Source organism: Trachurus japonicus, chromosome 17 (genome assembly GCF_045865225.1).
Source record: "Trachurus japonicus isolate A0001 chromosome 17, Traja_1.0".
Taxonomy (NCBI): domain Eukaryota; kingdom Metazoa; phylum Chordata; class Actinopteri; order Carangiformes; family Carangidae; genus Trachurus; species Trachurus japonicus.
Window position 1 is genome coordinate 1,767,075 of NC_140923.1, and position 15,084 is coordinate 1,782,158.

Here is a 15,084-nt window from a genome sequence, read left to right on the forward strand (position 1 = left end):
GTGTGTGTGTGTGTGTGTGTGTGTGTGTGTGTGTGTGCAGTCTGCAGCAGGTGAGCCGTGCTGCTGATGACTCCTCCTCCCAGGGCTCTAGTTTCCCTCTGACAGAGAGCATCCTGCTGCTGGAAGCTGCAGGGGTGGAGCTTCCTGAACACCTGGCGGAGCAGCTGCAGGTGAGTCAGCAACCGGCTGTCTGTCTGTCTGTCCACCAATCAGATGAGCGGCTGTCTGTCTGTCCACCAATCAGATGAGCTGCTGTCTGTCTGTCCACCAATCAGATGAGCTGCTGTCTGTCTGTCCACCAATCAGATGAGCGGCTGTCTGTCTGTCGCCTCGCGTCACCAGGCTCTTCAGAGAGGAGAAGAGCCTGGTGTCTGTTAACTCCCAATTTCGTCTGCATTCTGGTTCCCGTCTGTAGCGGATACTGAAATCACCAAATTCACCAAAATCAAAGTATTCACCAACATAAAACTAAACTAAAAATAAACATTAACTTGTAATACAATAAAAGCAAAAAGTTCACTGAAAGGGACAATGAGGAGTTTCTCCGTCGGCAGAACGAAAAATTCCGCGACAATAAAAAAGTCTGATATTAATGTGGATGAATCTACGTTACCACTTGTTAATGGTCCATTTTAGATAAATCTATGGTTTTGTCTCTATGGTTATTTTGTTATTATTAGTGGTGGTGGAAATGCTGGGCGAGCCGACCAGCGTTTCTTTACTTTCGGTTTGGTGGCGAGTCATGAGAATAACGCCGCTGTATGAATCTCCGTTTATGGTGGGAACTACGACGGTATGTGATCGTCTTCCAACCTCTGACTTTAATTCTTGATGAATGAAAACATGAGTCTGTCTTGCACCGGTCAAAGAATTTCACGGTGCGGAGGCTCATAAATGTAGTGTGGAAACACTTCGCTTTAACAAAACTCCTGGTTGTCCCTTTAATGGCTTGAGACTTTCTTGTAAATTATATTCCTTAAATTAAAGAGTTTCACCGCATTTTATTAGCTTGGTGCTTTTATTTTGACGGAAAGGCCTGTGTCTCTTGCCCTGGTTCCGTTTCCTACCAAAACAGCGAGTCAACGGCCCCAGGCTACGAGGAAGCTGCTGTCTGTCTGTGTTTCACTGTCGACCAATCAGGTGACCTGCTGTCTGTCTGTGTTTCACTGTCGACCAATCAGGTGACCTGCTGTCTGTCTGTGTTTCACTGTCGACCAATCAGGTGACCTGCTGTCTGTCTGTGTTTCACTGTCGACCAATCAGGTGACCTGCTGTCTGTCTGTGTTTCAGTGTTGACCGTCTCCAGGAAGTGACATCATCACCTAATGATCCAGATGTGTTAACGAGCTGAGAACGTGTCTCCATGACTCTGACAATAAAGACTGAAAGTCTAAAGTCAGCTGATGTGAGGTCAGGATGTTCTGTCTGTCTCCACCTGTCCTCTTCACATAAAGGTGCAGCCCTCATCAAAGGGACAAAATGAATGAAATGAACATTTTATTCTTTTAAAGGGCAACTTCGGTTTTTTTCAACCTGGGCCCTGTTTTCCTATGTTTTTCTGTATATGTGAGTGATGGATAACACTTTTATTGAGGTGGCTGCAGTATTGAGCCCGGCAGGCAGCCTGCAGCCCAGCTAACGCTCTTACATGGGGCAAGTGGCTCCCGTCAAAGTTCGCGGTATAAACAGGCATTTTTTTCAAATTGACAGGCTCAGATAGTTACAATGAGTGTCCGACAACATACCAGACCCTGTGGTCGGCACGGCCTCGCTGAAATTGTCTGCCGCTGCGCTGGAATCTTGATTGAAACTCAATGTAGGCTACGGTATGGAAGCTCAGCGGCGCTGTTTTCAACTGGTTCAACTCGACCGCAGCAGGAGGGGTGTGTTTGATTTCAGCTCCGGGCCAGACCGCAAGATGCCGTTGATGCGCGGCTTGCTTGTGTACCTGCGGGGGCGGGGCTCATTGGGGCTCATAGACTCCGCTCCGTTCAAACCTGGTGCTGAGTGTAAACACACCCCACCGGCACAGAGCGTGAAGAGAGAGAGGAGGAGACGGAGACGGAGAGCTGCAGCTACAAAGGTGGCTGTTTAACCCGGATAGATCTCCATGGTAATTTATTATTTATGTTCAGAGTTTCATCCTAAAATCAGCTGTAAAAACGCGGATGTTACACTATTACAGCTGGCGGCACCTTTACCTTGCAGTGGATGTGGATCAGGACGGGGCGTTTGACCGGAGGGAGAGATACGTATCCCTGCGGCCGCCTCAACCCAAATTTTGGCCAGAAAAAACCCTGAATACGTTAATTTCTCCTTTCTAGTATGTTGTCGGACATTCATTGTAACTATCTGAGCCTGTCAGTTTGAAAAAAAATGCTCGTTTACGGCGAACTTTGACGGGAGCCACTTGCCCCATGCAAGAGCATCAGCTGGGCTGCAGGCTGCCTGCCCGGCTCAATACTGGAGCCACCTCAAAAAAAATATTATCCATCACTCACATCTACAGAAAAACATATGAAAACAGGGCCCAGGTTGAAAAAAACCGAAGTTGCCCTTTAATAGACCTAAATAAATTCAGAATAAGTGACGTTTACCACATTTACCAACTGTTGATCAGCTACATTGACCTGAGGACTGAATGAAGCAGGAGACACTGAACCAACCAATCTGTAGTTTAACACCTCACTTTCATTTGATTGATTTTGTATTAACTTAATGTTTTTATGGATGATATATTATTTTATGTCTAGTGGAGGTTTTCTGAACATTAATGAAGTTAATCTTCACCTTAATCCTGCTCCAGACCATGATTGGCCGGCAGCATCAGTCACCATGGTTACAACAAGGCGGCTGGCATTCATGCTAAAACCACTTTGATGGGACGGAAGTCTGGGTTTAGCCGTTTCCATGGTTACCGAGGTGGAGCCAACAGCTCTCACCAGCGCCAGTGAGACACAAAGGACAACGACACGTTAAATAAACAATTTAATAGAATTTCTCTTTTGTCAAAAGATCTAATTTACACTGACGACTTCCTGTTCTCACACTCACACTCTCACACACACACTCGCGCACACGCACACACACACACACACACACTCACACACTCTCTCTCTCAGGTGACAGACAGGCAGGTGAGGTGTTACAGTCTGGCAGTCGACAGAGACCAGAAAGTAAAAGAGGCACGATAAAGAAGATGAAGATGTTCAAACTACAGAAAGAAACCAGATCTAAAAAAAAAAAATTAAAAAAAATCAAAGTCATTGAGTCCTCGTTCACACTCTACGTCTCCATGGCAACAGAAATAAAAACAAACATCAAGTCTCTCGGCGGCCGGCCGGCTCCGATACCACAGACAGACAGAGAGCCCCGCCCCCCAGCTGCTGACGTCACCGCAGCAGCCAATCAGAGAGCAGCTAGCTAGCGGCGGTAGACCCCGAACATAGATACAGATACTGACTAGATGTATACCGCCTTCTGCTCCTCAGCGTACGTCAACACGGCGGCCATCTTGGTACAGAGTTACTGACCATAGACATATAAACGTCTGACCAGCAGTCAGACCAGTCAGACCCTGTAGAACACATTTCACTGTATTTATGCATGTGGGTGTGTGTCTGAGTATCTAAGTGTATGTTTAATACATTAAAAATGTTGTTGTTGTTGTATCATAAATATCTGTCTGACATTTATAATAAACCAAACGGCTTGAAAATCGGTTGAATATTCAGTGAGTTATGGTGATGTTAATGGTTGATAGACCTCTAATGCAGGAAGTAGACACGGCTTCCCCCTGACCAAGATGGCCGCCGCATTGACGCATTCCACTCAATAGAGCTGCCTGGGAACGCGGCATCTAGTCAGTATATATATCTATGAACCCCGAAGGCCACCAGGCTGAGGAAGATGGTGACTCAGCCAATCAGAGAGCAGCTAGCTAGCGGCGGTAGACCCCGAAGGCAGCCAATCAGAGAGCAGCTAGCTAGCTAGCTAGCGGCGGTAGACCCCGAAGGCAGCCAATCAGAGAGCAGCTAGCTAGCTAGCTAGCGGCGGTAGACCCCGAAGGCAGCCAATCAGAGAGCAGCTAGCTAGCTAGCTAGCGGCGGTAGACCCCGAAGGCCACCAGGCTGAGGAAGATGGTGACTCCGACCAGCGAGGCGGTGGCCGGCGCCGTGAAGAACTGGCGGTACTGGATCTGACAGTACCAGAGCACGGACAGCATGAGCACCAGCAGCGGCACCATGAGGCTGCCCACGTTCAGCGCCACGGCAACCTGGTCGGCCGGCCGCGGCCCGGCCCCCCGGCCCCCCTGCTGGGAGATGTGGCAGTGCAGAACGCAGTTGTGGGCCAGGTTCAAGGACGCCAGCGTCTGGGCGTCGTCCTGCAGCAGCTGGCCCTGGTAGATGAGCCGCACCTGCTGCTCCTGGCCCGCAAAGTAGGTCCTGGGGGGGCAGAGGTCAGAGGTCAACACAGAGGTCAGAGGTCAATACACAGAGGTCAGAGGTCAACACAGAGGGGTCAGAGGTCAATACACAGAGGTCAGAGGTCAATACACAGAGGTCAGAGGTCAACACAGAGAGGTCAGAGGTCAACACACAGAAGTCAGCACAGAGAGGTCAGAGGTCAACACACAGGTCAGCATAAGTGGTCACATATCACTACTGATTATGAAATTAAAATCATTTTAACTTCTCTCTTTAAGGGGCTGTGTCCACCAGACGCGTTTTTAGCGCTGACAGCCTCTCAGCGCTGCTTTCCCAGCGCTTAGCGCTCTCTCTCTCCCTCGTCAGAATGCCGCTGTTGCTAGGTTACAAAACAAGTCCGTGTTCCTGCCTTGTTTAATGTAAACACTTGCTGCGAGTACTTGTACTTATGTGTGGTTGTAGGAATGTGTATTATTATTGTGTTGGGTATGGCTGTGGTATGTATGTGTGGATCGTTGTTTTGGGTTAGGGTTGATGTCCTTCCGCAACGAAGTTCCTAACAGAATAATAAAGTACTTTTGAGTTTGAGTACAACGAGTGTCAGAAATACACAACAGCATTAGCAGCAGCTTTTGACATGGACCCTGAGGTCGGCCTACCTTCAACACAAGTGTTCAACACGTCTCCGGTTGTGTTGCTGTGGTAACGTATGTCCCGCCCCTTCTTGATTCTGATTGGTCGGTGCGGGGAAAAGTGACATTGACAAGCGCGCCGCTGTTCTAAAAGTTGAACAGATTTCAACTGGAAGCGCTCTGAGCGCCGCGACAAAAAGAAGCTAGCGCCGAGGGCGTTTTACCGCCGAGGGCGCTGAGCGCTGTGAGCGCTGTGAGCGCCGACTCAACAGGGTTTGAATGGAAAGTAGACGCCCAGAGGCTGAAAACACGTCTGGTGGACACGGCCCCTAAAGGGACATTGTGTAGGAATTCCTCCCATCTAGCATTGTGGTTGTATATAGCAAGCAACTCAATGGTATTTTTCATGCTGCATTCACCTGAAATTGGGCAGACAGCAGACTAGTGTTATCACGATACCAACATTTTGGTACCGGTACTGTATTACAGTAGTATAGGACGAATCTCCTTGTTGTTTACAACTACTTCCGGGTAGAAAACCAGCATGAGAACAATAGTGACGGACGAGAGTTTCTCTATATTTATCTACTTTTTCATGTCACTATATCACCGTTTAGACTAATCTGATGTTTGTAAAGTTTATAAAACCAATGATTGGACAAACATTACTATTTACGTGTGCACGTTTTTGTAATTAGTCATGGTTATCATAGATTAGCCGGGCTAACGGTTAGCTAGCTAGCTGTTTAACTTTAATAACTCAGTGACTCAATAAACGCTCCATGAAAAAATATTTTCTCCAGCGGATATCTGAGTTCCAACATGACTGAGCTAACTGGAGTAGTTTCATGTCGTGTCCCACAACGGGAGGGTTTTAACAGCTGACGTCCTGCTGGTAGCTTAGCTACCGTTAGCTTAGCTACCACCGTTATCTGTCCCTGTCAGCTGCAGCCACTGATGCTTTCTAGACACCGTGATTCCCCCAAACTGAATAAATACAACACATAGCAACACTAAACACACACACAGAAATAGTAATGTTTCTTCAATCATTTCAGATTTGTCTAAACGGTGATAGGGCGTGAAAAATATGATATATAGCTAAACTCTCGTTCGTTACTATTGATCTCATTCAAATCACAGCTGGTTTTCTACCAGGAAGTAGAATGTAAACAACAAGAAGATTCGGTCTATTACTGCAGTATTTCGTACCGTTTGATGTATCCGATGGTGTCCTGTGGTTTATACCAGTAGTACTACAGTATTACAGTAGTATTACTGCAGTATTTCGTACCGTTTGATGTATCCGATGGTGTCCTGTGGTTGGACCTGAGCCGTTCTCTCTGTGTCGTTGAGGAACTTCAGTCTGACCACCATGTTCCTCTGGGACGATGAAGCTTCTCCTCCTCCTCCTCCTCTGCTCCTCAGCCCGTCTCCTCCTCCTCCTCCTGGCTCCTCCCCCTGCCCCCCCTCCCCCTCTCCCCCCTCCTCCTCCTTCTCCTCGGGGGAGGAGGCGAGGGGGGGTTCTGTGATGGAGTCATCGCTGACGGAGCTGGGGGGTGAGGAGGAGGAGGAGGAGGAGGTGTTGGAGGAGGCGAGGGGCGTGTCCTCCTGGTGGGCGGGGCCTGTTCTGTCGGAGTGGGCGGGGCCTGTCCTGGCGTTGTGGGCGGGGCCTGTGGTGGCGGCGGGGGAGGTGAACAGGTGCTCCGAGGGCTCCGAGGTGCGCGTGGAGATCCAGGCGAGCAGCAGCACGGCGAGCAGCAGCAGCGAGCCGAACAGCAGCGTCACCTCGTCGCCCACGCCTTCGATCAGAGCCATCGCCCCGGCAACAACGCCCGCTGTGATGTCAACACAGGTCACACACACACCTGCACAAAAAAAAGGGGGCGGGGCTTAGCGTCAACAACACCTGACACGGTTACTCACATCCTATTAGACATTAACCAATAAGAACCAATCAGCTCGTTTCAAACAAAAGTTGTACCTCCTTTACCTGACCTGTACCTCCTTTACCCCACACCTGTACCTCCTTTACCCCACACCTGTACCTCCTTTATCTCCTTTACCCCACACCTGTACCTCCTTTACCTCACACCTGTACCTCCTTTACCTCCTTTACCCCACACCTGTACCTCCTTTACCTCCTTTACCCCACACCTGTACCTCCTTTATCTCCTTTACCTCACACCTGTACCTCCTTTACCCCACACCTGTACCTCCTTTATCTCCTTTACCCCACACCTTTACCTCCTTTACCCCACACCTGTACCTCCTTTATCTCCTTTACCTCACACCTTTACCTCCTTTACCCCACACCTGTACCTCCTTTATCTCCTTTACCTCACACCTTTACCTCCTTTACCCCACACCTGTACCTCCTTTATCTCCTTTACCCCACACCTGTACCTCCTTTACCTCACACCTTTACCTCACACCTGTACCTCCTTTATCTCCTCTACCCCACACCTGTACCTCCTTTATCTCCTTTACCCCCACACCTTTACCTCCTTTACCTCACACCTGTACCTCCTTTATCTCCTTTACCTCACACCTGTACCTCCTTTACCCCACACCTTTACCTCACACCTGTACCTCCTTTATCTCCTCTACCCCACACCTGTACCTCCTTTATCTCCTTTACCCCCACACCTGTACCTCCTTTACCTCACACCTGTACCTAATTTACCTCACACCTGTACCTCCTTTACCCCCACACCTGTACCTCCTTTACCTCCTTTACCTCACACCTGTACCTAATTTACCTCACACCTGTACCTCCTTTACCTCCTTTACCCCACACCTTTACCTCCTTTACCCCACACCTGTACCTCCTTTACCTCACACCTGTACCTCCTTTACCCCACACCTGTACCTCCTTTACCTCACACCTGTACCTCCTTTACCCCACACCTTTACCTCCTTTACCTCACACCTTTACCTCCTTTACCTCACACCTGTACCTCCTTTATCTCCTTTACCTCACACCTTTACCTCCTTTACCTCACACCTGTACCTCCTTTATCTCCTTTACCTCACACCTGTACCTCCTTTACCCCACACCTTTACCTCACACCTGTACCTCCTTTATCTCCTTTACCTCACACCTGTACCTCCTTTACCCCACACCTTTACCTCACACCTGTACCTCCTTTATGTCCTTTACCTCACACCTGTACCTCCTTTACCCCACACCTTTACCTCATACCTGTACCTTTACCCCACACCTGTACCTCCTTTACCTCCTTTACCCAACACCTGTACCTCCTTTACCTCACACCTGTACCTCCTTTACCTCTTTTACCCCACACCTTTACCTCCTTTACGTCACACCTGTACCTCCTTTACCCCACACCTGTACCTCCTTTATCTCCTTTACCTCACACCTTTACCTCCTTTACCTCACACCTGTACCTCCTTTATCTCCTTTACCTCACACCTTTACCTCCTTTACCTCACACCTTTACCTCCTTTACCTCACACCTGTACCTCCTTTATCTCCTTTACCTCACACCTATACCTCCTTTACCTCACACCTTTACCTCCTTTACCTCACACCTGTACCTCCTTTATCTCCTTTACCCCACACCTTTACCTCCTTTATCTCCTTTACCTCACACCTGTACCTCCTTTACCTCCTTTACCCCACACCTTTACCTCCTTTACCTCACACCTGTACCTCCTTTACCTCACACCTTTACCTCCTTTACCCCACACCTGTACCTCCTTTACCTCCTTTACCCCACACCTGTACCTCCTTTACCCCACACCTGTACCTCCTTTATCTCCTTTACCTCACACCTGTACCTCCTTTACCTCCTTTACCCCACACCTTTACCTCACACCTGTACTTCACACCTGGTTAAAGTTCAGTTATAGATTGACTGATTAGAACTTATTCACTAATTCTAACTATCGATGACCTGGTTCTGGTTCTGGTAGCTGGTTAACTATCAATGACCTGGTTCTGGTTCTGGTAGCTGGTTAACTATCTGGTAGCTGGTTAACTATTTGGTAGCTGGTTAACTATTTGGTAGCTGGTTAACTATCTGGTAGCTGGTTAACTATCTGGTAGCTGGTTAACTATCAATGACCTGGTTCTGGTAGCTGGTTAACTATTTGGTAGCTGGTTAACTATCTGGTAGCTGGTTAACTATCTGGTAGCTGGTTAACTATCAATGACCTGGTTCTGGTAGCTGGTTAACTATTTGGTAGCTGGTTAACTATTTGGTAGCTGGTTAACTATCTGGTAGCTGGTTAACTATCGATGACCTGGTTCTGGTAGCTGGTTAACTATCTGGTAGCTGGTTAACTATCTGGTAGCTGGTTAACTATCAATGACCTGGTTCTGGTTCTGGTAGCTGGTTAACTATCAATGACCTGGTTCTGGTTCTGGTAGCTGGTTAACTATCTGGTAGCTGGTTAACTATCAATGACCTGGTTCTGGTTCTGGTAGCTGGTTAACTATCAATGACCTGGTTCTGGTTCTGGTAGCTGGTTAACTATCTGGTAGCTGGTTAACTATTTGGTAGCTGGTTAACTATCCGGTAGCTGGTTAACTATCCGGTAGCTGGTTAACTATTTGGTAGCTGGTTAAAGGGATAGTTCACCCTAGAATGATATTTCGCTCATTATCTACTCACCCTCATGTTGACTAAGGGCTGGAAGAAGTTTCAGAGTCCTCCGTGGCTTCTCTGAGTTACAGGGGGTCTCGGCATAGCAGTGCATGTCCATATAACGGTTGCAAAGGGACACCAGAGCTCTTCGTAAAAAAACACTCACAAAAAAACATCCAAATACCTCCATGATGCTCGTATGTAATGTCCGTCTTGTGCTGAAGCCCCAAATTGCGTAATTGTCCCGAAAAAAATTAAATAAGTCTATATTTTAAGCTTGTTTGTAGCGGAAGCTTCTCGAAGCTCCTCTTCCTGGTCCGTCCAAATCTCGCGTGATTTGCGCCGGCGTCAGTGCGGTTACTGCGAATCACGCGAGATTTGGACTGACCAGGAAGAGGAGCTTCGAGAAGCTTCCGCTACAAACAAGCTTAAAATATAGACTTATTTAATTTTTTTCGGGACAATTACGCAATTTGGGGCTTCAGCACAAGACGGACATTACATACGAGCATCATGGAGGTATTTGGATGTTTTTTTGTGTGTGTTTTTTTACGAAGAGCTCTGGTGTCCCTTTGCAACCGTTATATGGACATGCACTGCTACGCCAAGACCCCCTGTAACTCAGAGAAGGGACGGTGGACTCTGAAACTTCTTCCAGCCCTTAGTCCACATGAGGGGGAGGAGATCATGAGCGAAATATCATTCTAGGGTGAACTATCCCTTTAACTATCCGGTAGCTGGTTAACTATTCGGTAGCTGGTTAACTATTTGGTAGCTGGTTAACTATCAATGACCTGGTTCTGGTTCTGGTAGCTGGTTAACTATCACACCTGTACCTCCTTTATGTCCTTTACCTCACACCTGTACCTCCTTTACCCCACACCTTTACCTCATACCTGTACCTTTACCCCACACCTGTACCTCCTTTACCTCCTTTACCCCACACCTGTACCTCCTTTACCTCCTTTACCTCACACCTGTACCTCCTTTACCTCTTTTACCCCACACCTTTACCTCCTTTACGTCACACCTGTACCTCCTAGCTGGTTAACTATTCGGTAGCTGGTTAACTATTTGGTAGCTGGTTAACTATCAATGACCTGGTTCTGGTTCTGGTAGCTGGTTAACTATCGATGACCTGGTTCTGGTTCTGGTTCTAGTAGCTGGTTAACTATTTGGTAGCTGGTTAACTATCTGGTAGCTGGTTAACTATCAATGACCTGGTTCTGGTTCTGGTAACTAGCTGGTTAACTATCGATGACCTGGTTCTGGTAACTAGCTGGTTAACTATCAATGACCTGGTTCTGGTTCTGGTAACTAGCTGGTTAACTATCAATGACCTGGTTCTGGTTCTGGTAACTAGCTGGTTAACTATCGATGACCTGGTTCTGGTAGCTGGTTAACTATCTGGTAGCTGGTTATCTATCAATGACCTGGTTCTGGTGGCTGATTAACTATTTGGTAGCTGGTTAACTATCAATGACCTGGTTCTGGTAGCTGGTTAACTATCTGGTAGCTGGTTAACTATCAATGACCTGGTTCTGGTAGCTGGTTAACTATCAATGACCTGGTTCTGGTAGCTGGTTAACTATCTGGTAGCTGGTTATCTATCAATGACCTGGTTCTGGTGGCTGATTAACTATTTGGTAGCTGGTTAACTATCAATGACCTGGTTCTGGTAGCTGGTTAACTATCTGGTAGCTGGTTAACTATCAATGACCTGGTTCTGGTAACTAGCTGGTTAACTATCAATGACCTGGTTCTGGTAGCTGGTTAACTATCTGGTAGCTGGTTAACTATCAATGACCTGGTTCTGGTAGCTGGTTAACTATCAATGACCTGGTTCTGGTAGCTGGTTAACTATTTGGTAGCTGGTTAACTATCAATGATCTGGTTCTGGTAGCTGGTTAACTATTTGGTAGCTGGTTAACTATCAATGATCTGGTTAACCATCGATGATCTGGTTCTGGTAGCTGGTTAACTATTTGGTAGCTGGTTAACTATCAATGACCTGGTTCTGGTAGCTGGTTAACTATTTGGTAGCTGGTTAACTATCAATGACCTGGTTCTGGTAGCTGGTTAACTATTTGGTAGCTGGTTAACTATCAATGATCTGGTTCTGGTAGCTGGTTAACTATTTGGTAGCTGGTTAACTATCAATGACCTGGTTCTGGTAGCTGGTTAACTATCAATGACCTGGTTCTGGTAGCTGGTTAACTATTTGGTAGCTGGTTAACTATCAATGACCTGGTTCTGGTAGCTGGTTAACTATCAATGACCTGGTTCTGGTAGCTGGTTAACTATTTGGTAGCTGGTTAACTATCGATGACCTGGTTCTGGTAGCTGGTTAACTATTTGGTAGCTGGTTAACTATCAATGATCTGGTTAACCATCGATGATCTGGTTCTGGTAGCTGGTTAACTATTTGGTAGCTGGTTAACTATCGATGACCTGGTTCTGGTAGCTGGTTAACTATTTGGTAGCTGGTTAACTATCAATGACCTGGTTCTGGTAGCTGGTTAACTATTTGGTAGCTGGTTAACTATCAATGACCTGGTTCTGGTAGCTGGTTAACTATTTGGTAGCTGGTTAACTATCAATGACCTGGTTCTGGTAGCTGGTTAACTATTTGGTAGCTGGTTAACTATCAATGACCTGGTTCTGGTAGCTGGTTAACTATTTGGTAGCTGGTTAACTATCAATGATCTGGTTCTGGTAGCTGGTTAACTATCAATGACCTGGTTCTGGTAGCTGGTTAACTATCAATGATCTGGTTCTGGTAGCTGGTTAACTATCAATGACCTGGTTCTGGTAGCTGGTTAACTATCAATGACCTGGTTCTGGTAGCTGGTTAACTATTTGGTAGCTGGTTAACTATCAATGATCTGGTTCTGGTAGCTGGTTAACTATCAATGACCTGGTTCTGGTAGCTGGTTAACTATTTGGTAGCTGGTTAACTATCAATGATCTGGTTAACCATCGATGATCTGGTTCTGGTAGCTGGTTAACTATTTGGTAGCTGGTTAACTATCGATGACCTGGTTCTGGTAGCTGGTTAACTATTTGGTAGCTGGTTAACTATCAATGACCTGGTTCTGGTAGCTGGTTAACTATTTGGTAGCTGGTTAACTATCAATGACCTGGTTCTGGTAGCTGGTTAACTATTTGGTAGCTGGTTAACTATCAATGACCTGGTTCTGGTAGCTGGTTAACTATTTGGTAGCTGGTTAACTATCAATGACCTGGTTCTGGTAGCTGGTTAACTATTTGGTAGCTGGTTAACTATCAATGATCTGGTTCTGGTAGCTGGTTAACTATCAATGACCTGGTTCTGGTAGCTGGTTAACTATCAATGATCTGGTTCTGGTAGCTGGTTAACTATCAATGATCTGGTTCTGGTAGCTGGTTAACTATCAATGACCTGGTTCTGGTAGCTGGTTAACTATTTGGTAGCTGGTTAACTATCAATGATCTGGTTCTGGTAGCTGGTTAACTATCAATGACCTGGTTCTGGTAGCTGGTTAACTATCAATGACCTGGTTCTGGTAGCTGGTTAACTATCAATGACCTGGTTCTGGTAGCTGGTTAACTATTTGGTAGCTGGTTAACTATCGATGACCAGTCCTCATTGATGAATCACAGATGTCAGACATCACACTCAGCTCACCTGACACACACGGTTAGCACCGGTTTATCCCGTTTTAAACCCGGTTTTATCCCGGGTTATCCCGGGTTTATCCCGGGTTATCTCCGGCTGTGTGGTGCTGATCAGCCGGGTATCGATCCCAGCTTCACTCCAACAGCCTGGAGAGTCTGTGGGGATCGATGCTAACCTCTGAGCTAACGGCTAACGGCGCTAGCCTCGGCTAGCAGCGGAGCTAAGCTACATGCTACATGATGCTACCGCAGACCGGTCGGTACCGGTCTGAGCCGGGTCACGGAGAGTCCGAGTTCACGCGGATTAAAGATCAATAAAGTTTAAACTCACAGTTCAGCTGATGGACGTCACATCCCCGCGCTAGCCCGAAGCTAATCAGGCTAATCTGCTCCGCTGCTGCACTTCCTGTTTCCTCTTCTTCTGCGGCGTCGCCGGGCAGACGCACCGTGACGTCATGCTGCCCCCTGCTGGCGCTGTGGAAGCAGTGGAAGTTGATACATTGCACAAATCTCTTGCCATCTAAAGTAAAGTTCATACAGCACAAATACAAGTGACCAAAAGTGCAATGGGTGAAAATTAATTGAATATAAGAACATTCTGCAGTCTGATGCTTCAATAAATTGCAGATAACAATGTTCAAATGAGGTGTATAAATTATTTGGAAGGTGCCTGCTCATACAATTTTATTCTTGTTTTCTTCCCTCAACCAATATTTAGGCCAATATACTGTATTTTGTAACATATTTTATAAAAAATAAAAATAAATCTATTGCTATTTTTGCTCCATTTGCTTTTTATGAGAAGCCAGTGATGTTACTAGTGGTCATAGAAAATTTCATAGATGAGACACAGATAGTGAAAATAGTGAGTTGTCTGAAGAACAGTGTGCACAATTCTGTGCTAATGTGTTTTACAGATTTCACAAACCATCAGACATCTGAATGTATTTAGTTAGTTTAGAAATCAGGCCAATATGTACATAAGAACATGGAATAACTGTATAAAACATTGATTTCTGATCAGAGTGACTGCTGACTTCAACAGAATCAACTAAGCCTGGCTGTTATTATGGTCTGGAGCAGGCTAGCTGCAGAGAATAAATCACCATAGTAACTTGACCAACCGACTTGAGGCTAAATTCAGCAGGATAACCTACATATACCGGTTTAATCCCTTATCTAGGTTTACAACAACAGGCCGGTCTTATTGGATTATCCTCATGTAATGAACATAAACAGTTTAATGGGCTCTTTGCACAGCTCCACTACTTCCTGAACTTAATGCTGCTCCTTTGTTTCCTGTCTTACATTATTGGACAAACTGATTAATCCAGGTGTGTCTGACCATTGTGATTCCTCAGACACACCTGGATTAATCAGGTTGTCCAATAATGTAAGACAGGAAACAAAGGAGCAGCATTAAGTTCAGGAAGTAGTGGAGTTGTGCATATTAGAGCCCACTTGATAAATGAAATGAATATCCAGTGTTTTTACATCCGTCCATCTCTGCTTCACGTGTTTAAGAACAATTCAGACAACGGCACAACAAGGCAACATGTTCAAATGTATTCTGTCGTTCTTACTTCTAATGATGCAATTAAAACCAGAAACCTCTTGGAAAAAAAGAGGAAAGTATCTTCATTCTACTCATTTCACTCAGCGTTAACAGGGCCGTTGCTATGAATTCTGGGCCCCCTTAAGGAATACTAAAGTGGGCCCCTCCCCCTAACTTTTCCTTTTTTTTTCTTAGACTAC

General features: G+C 46.2%; 2 protein-coding genes across 2 annotated transcripts in view; one reads left to right on the top strand and one right to left on the bottom strand.

The window, feature by feature from the left end:
* LOC146969696 (dynein axonemal heavy chain 17-like) overlaps window positions 1-1,385 on the top strand; it is a 29,154-nt gene extending 27,769 nt beyond the window's left edge. The window contains exons 21-22 of the mRNA XM_085804638.1: window positions 41-170; window positions 1,291-1,385. Coding sequence (XP_085660764.1) covers window positions 41-170; window positions 1,291-1,296 — 136 coding nt within the window. The 3' untranslated portion in view covers window positions 1,297-1,385. The remainder of the gene's footprint in view (window positions 1-40; window positions 171-1,290) is intronic.
* Window positions 1,386-4,076: 2,691 nt separating this feature from the next.
* tmub1 (transmembrane and ubiquitin-like domain containing 1) lies at window positions 4,077-13,768 on the bottom strand. Its single transcript, XM_085804637.1, has 3 exons — window positions 13,661-13,768; window positions 6,354-6,927; window positions 4,077-4,445 (listed from the first exon to the last, which is right to left on the bottom strand). Exons 2-3 carry the CDS (start codon window positions 6,875-6,877, stop codon window positions 4,100-4,102), a joined length of 870 nt encoding a protein of 289 aa, XP_085660763.1. The 5' UTR covers window positions 6,878-6,927; window positions 13,661-13,768; the 3' UTR covers window positions 4,077-4,099.
* Between the last annotated feature and the right edge of the window lie 1,316 nt (window positions 13,769-15,084).